The sequence below is a fragment of the Diabrotica virgifera genome, chromosome 8, assembly GCF_917563875.1.
Source record: "Diabrotica virgifera virgifera chromosome 8, PGI_DIABVI_V3a".
Classification (NCBI taxonomy): Eukaryota; Metazoa; Arthropoda; class Insecta; order Coleoptera; family Chrysomelidae; genus Diabrotica; species Diabrotica virgifera.
The window spans coordinates 8300961-8313107 of record NC_065450.1 but is presented as its reverse complement, the minus strand read 5'-3'; the positions used below and the strand labels follow the sequence as shown (position 1 = coordinate 8313107).

At 32.6% G+C, this 12147-nt stretch overlaps 1 protein-coding gene across 1 annotated transcript in view; it reads left to right on the top strand.

Annotated features, from left to right (window-relative positions):
* LOC114340025 (uncharacterized) overlaps positions 1 to 12147 on the top strand; it is a 130401-nt gene that overhangs the window by 107766 nt on the left and 10488 nt on the right. Inside the window, exon 6 of the mRNA XM_050659906.1 lies at positions 3473 to 3638. Coding sequence (XP_050515863.1) covers positions 3473 to 3638 — 166 coding nt within the window. The remainder of the gene's footprint in view (positions 1 to 3472; positions 3639 to 12147) is intronic.

The window sequence follows — 12147 nt, the reverse complement described above, 5'->3', positions numbered from 1 at the left end:
TTTTAAGTTTTGGTTCATTTTTGGCAATTATTGTTAATTTTTTGTATTGTAACTGTTAAGTAGGTATATTTTTTTCGTTCATATTATATTATAATAGAAGTATAACTTCTTACGTGCGTACAAAGTACACACACATTCTTTTTTTTTTAATGAAAATAGGTGTCGTGTGCTAGCTCATTTGAAAGTTTCTTTAATTCTCTATTCAGTAATATAAACATTTATATAATTATTTATACAGGGTATCCAAAAAAATTTTATTAAATTAAATTATTTGACAAAAAAGAAGAATGTATGTAATTTATTTAATTTAAAATACATTTTACTGCTTTCACAAATCAGAAAACAAAGTTTATTTCACAAATTAACATTGCGTTTCGCTTAAATTAAATGTTTAAACTTCCAAGAGACAGGTGGCTGATGGGAGCTGGCTTGAACATTGAATTTAATCGACAAGCAATGTTTATTTGTGAATTAAACATTTCTTAGTTTTCGGATAACAGTAAAATATTTTGAATCAAATAAATTACATACTTACTACATTCTTCTTTTTTTTTCAAATACAGTGGAACCTCGATAACTCGGATTAATCGGGACCGCGGAGGATCCGGGTTACCGATAATGCGGGTTAGCCGGAGAATATGGTAAAAATTAATAAAATACGGTATATGTACTTACAGATAAATTCCGTTATAATTCAAATAACATGAAATCTATGAATGCACAGCACCTACACATCTAAATTACTAAAATCACGAAAACACAAAAAAACACAAACGTAAGCAAACGGAAGCGAACAATAATACAAGATCTTGAATGGGTTGCATGTGAGAGTTCATTTTAAATGAAGTAAAAGTCAGACTTACTCTCAATCTTTATTATAACTTCCGACGACCGGTTTCGCTCTTTAAAATTTGCACAAATTTTAAAGAGCGAAACCGGTCGTCGGAAGTTATAATAAAGATTGAGAGTAAGTCTGACTTTTACTTCATTTAATAATACAAGACTGTACCACACACAATACAGTCATAATCGGAACGATGTTATGTTATTTAAAGAACAGTGAAAACCAAGACCATTGTTTAAAAAAAAAAATTTTAAATAGAATTTTAGTCTTTTTTAAACAATACTAAGACAGTTTGAAATAAATAAAGGAATATTACAAACAGGTGCCTGTTGTTTTTGATAATCCCAGACAATGAACGTCCGTCGCTCTGCCACCGGCGCCGTGTGCCATCAGTCATTTTTACTATCGTATAGTTCAAATTACACAAACACACATTATCTCTCAAATATTATATTACATACATTTTTATTGTTGATGTATGTTTGTCGGATGAAAATCGGTCCGGGTTAGCCGGACTTCCGGGTAATCGGGGGCCGACTTATCGGGGTTCCACTGTATTTTAATTAAAAACTTTTTTTGGACACCCTCTATAAATAATTATATAAATGCATATATGACTGAATAGAGAAGTGAAGAACCTTTCGAATAAGCTAGCACACGACTCCTATTCCCATTTAAAAAAAGCATCGATTACGTCATCACTCCCAGATGGGTGACGTCACTAGTATATACATATGCTACAATATCATAACTTAAAAATAAAAATCGACCTGTATCGGGGATTTTCCTCAGAGTCACCGTTTTACGAAATAACGAATTTATTCCTTTCATTTGCACCATACTGTATACACAAACAACGGTGGAAAATAGTGTCGCGCACGCTTGATTAGCAATTAAAAAACAAACGATTTTTGAATATTATTGCAAAAAACTCTTCGGGATTTCATCAATCGATGTTTAAAGAATATCTACCTACCTTGGCAACATTCAAATTATTAGTTTTTGAAGTTATATTTCTTTAGGCGCGATTGAGAGTAAAATTTCATAATTCTGCGCGCATGCGCACACAGACAGTATGTACTTAGTTGCAATGAATTGTTCAGAATTAAAAAACGGCTCCGAACTCTGGAGAGAAAACAGATAAGAGGTAGTTCATTGAACTAGAGATCGAGAGGTCGCGGGTTCAAATCCCGGACGATTCACGTTTTTTTTTAATTTTTGGTAGTTTTAATAAAAAAGAATATGAAAGTGGTAGGTAAGAAAGTTAGTTTAATATTTAAATAAAATGCAAATATAAACAGTTAAGTATATTTATTTCGTTGAAATTATATAATAGAAGTATGTATAACTTCTTACGTGCGTACAAAGTACACACACATTCTTTTTTTACATACTTTTTGAGGGAAAAAATGGCTGATAAAAAAACTGTCAACTTTAGAGAAAAGTCACTAAATACCTTTTCTGTTTGGAATGATCCAAAAAACCTAAAAAAACTTTGGTTCATGCAAAAAAAACTAATTTTAGGAAAAAAAAACGTTTAAAAAAATTGTGACTCACTTTTGGACCTGGCAACAGGCAAATCTGTTAAAAGGGGTCCTTCTTGAGTAAGATTGTGCAAAAAATCCGAATCGGAATATTTTTCCTAGCGGATGCGCAGTGGCTTTCTGGACTATTATGCAAATTAACAACGTGTTTTAAAATTTCCCTGGTTCTGTATGGCAAAGGGAATGCAGCAAACATTGCAACGGGAAGGTTCTACGCAATTTAGAGCTCTATGAATTTGCCGGTGGTCGTCTCAGTCGCTTTTCAAACGTTCACGTGTGTGTACCAGGACAAAGATTCGATACAGCCACAACACAAAGACTACTGGAAACGGCAGATATGAGAGTACAGAGAAGAATTACAGGAAATAAGCTGAGAGTTCGAAAGAGGAGTGAAGACATTAGAAGACAATGTAACTTACAGGGTGTAAACAAATAGACACTAAATAGAAAAAAGAATGGAATAACCACATTAGCAGAGTGGGGGACACACGCGTGGTCAAAATAGCAAGAGACAATTCACCAATCGGTAGAAGAAAATTCGGCCAACCGCAATGAAGTCTTCCAATCCGCCAGTTTCAATCCACCAATGAACAACCAGAATTTCTTATAAATAGGAAAAAGGAGAAGACGAAATTTCGTTGCCAAAAAATAGAAGAGTAAAAGAGTTAAACTCAGTTTTTGTGCTATTTTCAAATATGTCGCCGCCTTTTGAAAATTTCAATACACACGATATTGTTTCAAGGTCACAATGAATTTGCATTTTCTGTTAATCCGAACCTGGATTTTTCTTACGATTAGCAGTTATTTGGTTTGGATTCTAAATGAGAAATATATGTACAAAATATCAAAAAATATATACAAGGTGGTTCTATAGTTATGTGTCCAGAAAGAAATGGGCAAAATCGTTTAAACACCCTGTAGCTCGCTATAAAAATCGGTGGGGCAATAAATGTAGTTCTTATATCCAGAACCGCCTCATTGACAGGCATTCACCATTCACGTATTTCCGTTTCCCAGTAAAACACCCTGTATAGGTAAATAATTTATATTAGAAATAACGAAAACCTTTTTCTCTAAATTGCAGGTAGCTCCAGCAGAACTAGAAGCTGTGATATTAAATCATCCGAAAGTTTTAGACGTAGGAGTAGTGGGAGTTCCAGACGAACTCGCAGGTGAACTCCCGCTCGCGTTTGTTGTTAAAAGACCTGGCGTAGAGTTAACAGAGAAAGAACTACAAACATTTGTTTCTAGTGAGTATGAACTTTTGTTTTTCAATTATTTACCAAAAGTTTTTAGTTAAGTGCAGAAAATATTTTCAGGATAAAATGGTTTTGCCATTATTTTTAGTGTAGTCTGGGCAGATTATCGGAAAATAGGCAATTTTTTGGGAAATTTATTTACCAGCAATTTTATTACTGGAATCGAATACTATGATCCTCTATATTAATAATATAGGTATGCCAAGTCCGCAGATATTGTGCTATTTTTGTTTTTATAAACAAATTTGAGCTCCGAAATCGTGTTTTTTTTTAGTTATTGCTCTGTAACTCAGAAGATTTTAACTTACCAAAGATACTCAAATAAATATTCACCGTAATTCAATTCTGCATAGATATACATAGTACGTTGTTCCCGATTTGCTTAAATGAAAATTTTCCTCGAAAAATACGAGTTTTTCCAACAAAGTCTTTGAGATTTTCAATTCAAATTTTAAATAATTTAATGACATATAAGCTTTTTTGATAAGATTGTATTTCCAGAAGCCGGTGGAAATTAAGCAAATAGTTTAGCAACAACTAAATTGTTAATTAACAATTTACAGTAGTAATAATAACAATAATAATTATAGTACGCCAAAAGAACTACGATTTTCGTATAAAAAGGCGCTGCACATGCCTAACATACTTTACAAAATTGAGATGGGACATTTGAGCGGCCTCAGGAATGTTTTAAATTTATAAACAATTTTTTGGCTTATAGCCCGATCAAAGAACAATCTGACCCCAATAAAAAATAAAGGAAGGATGACAATTTGGGAATAGGTAGTTGAAATTTTCTATTATTGTATAAGAAAAAGTTTATAATTCTACATCCTCTCCACCTTTCAAAAATAGAGGGGAATACCCCCCTCTCGAAGGTGAAAAATATACATTCAAAATAAGTCCGGAATTGGATAAAATGATTAATTCTAAGCAACTTTTGTTCTATAGAGGTTTTTCCCTAAGTCAATACTTTTCGAGTTATTTGCAAGTTAATATTTTCATTTTTAACAGAAAAAAACATGTTTTTGGACGATTTTTCGGAGATAACTCAAAAAGTAAGTTTGTCAGCGAAAAAAATATTCTTAGGAAAAATATAGCTTATAAAAACTAAATAAAATGGTGTATGCTTCAGGTCCGTAGAACCAGTAGAAGCAGAGTTGTAGCTAATGAAAAGTAGGTTGTTCTTCATAAAATTCCAAATCGAAGATTTCAATTCGAAATAACCCAAAAATGGAGCACTTTTCAGGGAAATTAATTTCAACTTTTTTAAAGTGTTTAAAAAAAAGGATTATTTTTGTTTTTTTTTTAAATACTTGTAACATAAAAGTAAGTGAGTTACGCTCAAAATATTGATATTCGCGATAATCACCCCCTAATTAGCATCACAAATAAATTTTATAACTACCACTTCAGAAGTTACTTTGCTTATGTGCTATTTAAATGATCTGTAAGTTTCATCGGTTCAAAGTGATTATTTTTGAAAAAGTTGTAGTTCAAATGGCTTGAACGAGTAACAAATCACGAGTTTGGGCAAATTTTGAACAGCCATAGCATAATCAATTTTAGTATAACAAGAAAACAAAAAGGGAAAACTATTCAGAAAAGCAAAACGTACATTTTATTACTCTTTAAGATTTTTGGTATTACTTATAATTTTTAAGTTAATTCCATGAACAATTCCATTTTTTTTTCAAAATTAAAAAAAAATGTTTTATTTTAAACCCAATTTTCTTCAAAACTTAGCACTTTGAACCAATGAAACTTATAGATAATATAAACAATATATAAGTAAAGTCACTTGTGAAGCGGTTACGATTAATTTTATTTGGGAAGCTAATTAGGGGGCGATTTTCGCGATTTTTGTAATAAAAAATAAAAGAGACCAACAATATTTTGAGCGTAACTCACTTATTATTAATGTTAGAATTTTTTTTAAAACAAAAATAAACCTTTTTTAAACATTTTAAAAATGTTGAAATGAGTTTTCTCCGAGAAATGCTCTGTTTTTTGTTTATTTCACATTGAAATATTCGATTTGGAATTTTACGAAGAAGAACCTACCTTTCATTAGCTACAACTCTGCTTATGCTGGGTCTGCAGACCTCACGCGTACACCATTTTTTTTTAAATTTGTTATAAGCTATATTTTTACTAAGAATATTTTTTTCGCTGGAGTACTTAGTTTTTGAGTTATCTGCGAAAAACCGTTCATAAACATGTTTTTTTTTGTTAAAACTGAACATATTCACTCGAAAACAACCCGAAAAGTATTGAATTATTGAAAAACCTCTATAGACCAAAAGTTACTTAGATTTAGTCATTCTATCCAATTCCGGGCCTATTTTGAACGTATATTTTTTCACTCACGAGAAAATATTTTTCACCCCGTATTTCACAATTTTTGTAAAATGGAGGGGATGTAGAATTGTAAACTTTTTCTTATATAATAATAGACAATTTCAACTACCTATTTCATACTTTCATCCTTCCTTTATTTTTTTTTTGAGGTTTTCGTAAAATTTTGTGTTCCCTGATCGGGCTATTATAAGCCAATAGAATATCTCGGCAACTGCTAGATTAAATTAAATTAAGAAAACGGTATTGGAAAGGACGCGGTAGTAAGCTTATTTTAAAAGAAGAAAAAAGTTTAATTGCGATGAGTGGTTCCTGAGATACAGTCGATCAAAATTGACCGGCATTTGCGACGAAGTTATAAACGATACGATGGTAATTTTCGAAACATTACCTTTTTATTTCGGTCCTCTTTCTGCATACAAATTTTTTGTATATTCAAGAGACGCCTTACATATCTTATAATAATGAAAAATATCGGTATTACTCGTAAAAAATACCATAAATGCCAAAATCCCAATTAAAAACTGGGTTGAGTAAAATAAAATCTTAAATTTCAAAATCGGTATTTGTTAAAAGAATCTATTTTTCGGTCGTCCATGGAGCAATTTTCTTCATTTTTTTATTTCCAAATAACTCGTGTAGAACCACCAAACTAACGCACTACTAAATGCCAAAGATGCTAGTTTTTTTAACATATTTTTGTACTAAACAAAATAAAACTACACATTTTTTCAAATTGTAGACATTTTTTAGAAAAACTTATCACACTTGTACCTTTTAACGTTCAAAATACGATAATTCTAATTTAAAAACTGTATATAATTTAATACAAAAACAAATTAAAAATTTTGGTAATCGAAATAAAAAGATAATGGTTCGAAAATTATCATCCTATTGTTTATAAAGTCGTCGCAAATATCGGTCATCTTTGACCGACTGTATCTCAGGAATCATCATCATCATCATGTAGCACTACAACCCTGGGTGGGTCCTGGCTGACTGTACAATTTTCTTCCAATTCGTTCGGTCTTCCATCAACCTAGGGTCAAATGGAATGTTCATTTTTCGGAGATCTACTTGCGTGGTATCTCTCCATCGCATTCTTGCCTGTAACAATCTCCTCCCATACCAGTCTTACAATTATTTCATTAAAACATTAAAAGGGTAAACCCTGTAGTTGGCTGTATACCTTTGTTAAGACAACGTAGAATGAAGTAAACACTTCTGTTGTATATAGGTATATTATAAATTTATTAAAAAATTTTTAAAATTCATCCACAAGGGAGTGGTTGTACAAAACGTTTTCGGTCAAACTGACCATCCTCAGTGTAAACCTGGAAATAAGTGAACCACTTAGATTGAAATGCAAAAGGGTGAAATTTTGACAGTTAAAAAAGAAAATGTGGTTACTTACGTCCAGTGTACAAGTAATTGAAACTAGCCACTTGAATAGGTGTAAAACCTCAAAATAACATTATTGCTACATTATGAGCTGTATAGTAATCGACAATAAGTCGATGTCTTAAGATTAAAAATGTATCACATGTGGATGTATTCTAATGGATGCTAATTCCGAGCAAGGATGACATACATCCACATGTGATACATTTTTAATCTTAAGACATCGACTTATTGTCGATTACTATACAGCTCATAATGTAGCAATAATGTTATTTTGAGGTTTTACACCTATTCAAGTGGCTAGTTTCAATTACTTGTACACTGGACGTAAGTAACCACATTTTCTTTTTTAACTGTCAAAATTTCACCCTTTTGCATTTCAATCTAAGTGGTTCACTTATTTCCAGGTTTACACTGAGGATGGTCAGTTTGACCGAAAACGTTTTGTACAACCACTCCCTTGTGGATGAATTTTAAAAATTTTTTAATAAATTTATAATATACCTATATACAACAGAAGTGTTTACTTCATTCTACGTTGAATTATTTCATTATGAAGTCTGTGCACGTGGCCTGCCTGTCTTAGTCGCTGTGATTTAATTTTTTGGACAATATCTTTTCTTTTAATTCAACGTTGGTTTTTTTTTATTTAATTAACGTATCTCGATTACAATGATCATTGACACAGGTACAATTATACAGGGTGTCCCGAAAATATTGGTCATAAATTATACCACACATTCTGGGGTCAAAAATAGTTCGATTGAACCTAACTTACCTTAGTACAAATGTGCTCATAAACAAAGTTACAGCCCTTTGAAGTTACTAAATGAAAATCGATTTTTTTCAATATATCGAAAACTATTAGAGATTTTTTATTGAAAATGGACAGGCATCATTCTTATGGCAGGAACATCTTAAAACAAAAGTATAATGAAATTTGTCCATCTCATAAAAAATTTATGGGGATTTTGCTCCCTTAAACCCCCCCAAACTGTTGTGTACGTTCCAATTAATTCATTATTGTGGTACCATTAGTTAAACACAACGTTTCTAAAACTTTTTTGTCTTTTAATATTTTTTCGATAAGCCAGTTTTTATTGAGATGCGGCTTCTTTTTCAATATATTTCCGTAAAAATTTTATGGGGGTTTTGTTCCTTTAAACCCCCCAAATGTTTGTGTACGTTCCAATTAAACTATTATTGTAGTACCATTAGTTAAACACAGTGTTTTTAAAACTTTTGCCTCTTAGTCTTTTTTCATAAGTCGCCTTTTATCGAGATGTATCTTCGTTTTCAAAATATACCTAAAATGTAAATTATAAATAAATTTTCAGATTATTAACAGGTCTCTAATAATATAATCGTACTTAACCATATACAAATATGTGGTGGATTAGACAAATATTCAAAATATCTCGATAAACACTGGCTTATCGAAAAAGTACCTAAAGGCAAAAAAGTTTTAAAAACAATGTGTTTAACTAATGGTGCCACAATAATAATTTAATTAGAACGTACACAAAAGTTTGGGGGGGGGGGTTTAAGGGAACAAAACCCCCATAAAATTTTTATGGGGTGCACAAATTTTACTTAATTTTTTTTAAGATGTTGCTGCCATAAAAATGCCACATGTCCATTTTCAATAAAAAATCTCTGAGAGTTTTCGATATATGAAAAAAAAATCGATTTTCAGTTTGTAATTTCAAAGGGCTGTAACTTTTTTGTGTGCACTATTGTATAAAGATAAGTGAGGTTCAATTAACCTATTTTTGACCCCAGAATCTGTGATATAATTTATAACCAATCTTTTCGGGACACCCTGTATATTAATAAACAATACATACATACAATAAATACATAGATTCGGGTGATTTACATTACATGAACATTTATATTTTATTAAAAATATTTATATTTCGTAGGTAGCTTATGGTGTGGAGAATATCAGTTGGCGAGTTTAGTGCTTCATTTAAGCTACTCTTGAGTCCATGAAATCGTCGTGCATGTTGATATTTTGGACAATCGAATAGGATATGTTTCACTGACAGCTGACATTGGCAATATTGGCACATACGAGGGTCTTCAGAAGCCATTAAATATCCGTGGGTTAGTCTGGTATGCCCAATTCTTAGTCTTCTAAGTACTACGGTTGATTTTCTGCAGATATTCGGCGATGTAAATGTACCAATATTCGGTTGAATTTCTTTCAGTTTCGAAGGCAGCCTATTCCAATGGGTTTGCCAGCAGTTGCCTGTTAAATGTTTAAAATGACGTTTTAGATCTTTGTCTATTTGGATACATTCAGGATCACTGGTTGATGATAGTGCTGATGTGGCTGCGGCGTCTGCTCTTTCATTTCCCTGAATACCTACATGGGAGGGTACCCAGATGATTGTCGAAATTACTCCTTGAGAGGTCAGTAATTTAATTAAGTCATGGATGGCTTTAACAATTGGATGTCTGGTGAAAATATTTTTTATGGAATTGATAGATGCTAAGGAGTCAATGCAAATTGCTGGAGATGCGTAATTGTGTGATAAAGAGTTTATTGCGTGAAGTATTCCTACTAATTCAGCTGTATGAATGCTGCAAAATGATGGAAGGGTCGATGTTTTGATGATTTCTGTTGACGTTGTGACTGCACAACTAACTCTGTCATTATTCTTGGAGTCATCAGTGTAGACTATTAGGTCAGAGTGTAATTAGCTAACAATTATTATCAGCATCATTTTCTCTTCTGCTCCCCATTGATGATGTGCAAGTGTTTGCAAGATGTTTAGTTTACCAGCACAGTTGTCTTTTAGATTTTTAAAGTGTATTTTCCAGTTTAACTGCTGATCTAATACTAGCCCCAATATTTTATGATGATTTAATGTAGGTAAAGCAACATCGTTTAGATATATTTCCGGGTTATGTGCACTTGATTGCTGTCTGGTAAATCTTAATATTTTAGATTTTGAGTTGGAAAGTTTGATGCCATGTTGAGTGGACCAGGAATATACGTTGTTTACATCATTTTGAATAAGATTTGATGTACTGGATATGCTTGCTCCACTACAGTAAATTAGTAGATCATCAGCGTACAGTAGAGCTTTAACCGGTTGATTAACTTCTTCTGGAATATCATTAATTGTTAAGTTGAACAGAGTTGGACTTAAAACAGAGCCTTGAAGTACACCATTGAGTTGTTCGGGAACATGCGACTCACTTCCATTAATTCTAACTTTAAATTTACGATGATTTAAAAAGTTATCTACGAATGCGTAAATATTGCCTGTAATACAGTAGACTCGCGATTATCCGAGTCTCGGTTATCCGAGCCCCTCGGTTAACCGAGGCAAAACTCATAACTGGTGAGTTACAACTTTCAACCTTGGCGCAACATCGTCGCCTCAAAAAAGGGGAATGAAGCTTACACAAAAATCAGTCAGACTTTTTTAAACAGTAATATTGGTAAGGCAAATGTTTTTATCTTTTATAGACAGTACTGTATCAGTTTTGTCATTAAAAAGTCCACAGTTATGGTCATTTACGTGTTTTTCTATCAATATAACCAAGCTCAGTGTTAACAGAGTTTTTCCGTATCCGAGGTAGTCACGGTCCCAATTACCTCGGATAATCGCGAGTCTACTGTATTACTATCGATGAGTTTCTGTAATATTACATTCTTTGGAATACTGTGGAAGGCGCTTTCAATATCGAAGGCTGCCACAACTGTATTATGTTTCTTATTGAAATTCTCGGTTATATGATTTTGTAGTAATACTAAATTGTTCATTGCGCTTCGTTGTGGTCTGACTGAATCCCGATTGAACCGAGGTAATTATATTATTCTTTTCAGAAAACCAGATAAGTCTATTTTTGATTAATTTTTCTATTAATTTGCACATGCAACAAGTTAATGAGATGGGTATATAAGAGGATGGCTCTATTGAAGGTTTGTCGGGTTTTTTAATTGGAAGAATGATTGGTTGCTTCCATAGGTTTGGAAACTTTTCGTTGATCCAAAGAGAATTATAAAATGAAAGTAATTTTGTTAGTCCATTGATAGCTAAATTTTTAAGGAATATGGATGGTATATTGTCAGTTCCTGCCGCAGAATTTTTTAGCGTGGATATCGCAAAAGTAAGCTCTTGAAAGGTGAAAGGTGAATTTAAAGCGTGAAGGTCATCTGAAAGATCTGTAGTAGAAGAAATATCTTTATGGGGAATTAGAGTATTTTTGTAGTGGTCATTTTTGCTTTTATTGTGAAAATGAGTTGCCATGATGTTAGCGATTTTGTCATCTTCCGTTACTATTGAATTATGAAAACTAAGGGCTGAAATTGACAAGCGTGTTGTTTTCCCGTGCATTTGTTTGATTTTCTTCCAAACTTGACCGGAAGAGCGTCAACAGATATGGAGGATATATATTTATTCCAACAGTCTTTTTTACTTTGTTTTGTGACTCGTCGCGCTATAGCTTTTAGTTGTTTGAATTTGATCGGCAAATAATGCCGGATAATGCCGTTTTGCTTTCTCGGATAGCGTTCTTATATTCAGTAACCCACCAGGGTACAGTTTTTCGAGAAGCCGATATTGTGCATGTCCCAATGAGTGTTTCAGCGGCTAGGGTGATTAAACTCACTAAGGAGTCTAGTGCTGTATCAGGATCTTCCGACAGTTGTAGCTGGTTGATCTTGTTTTCAATAAGGTCTGAAAAATTTTTCCAGTTAGGTTGAGATAATTTCCATCTTGAA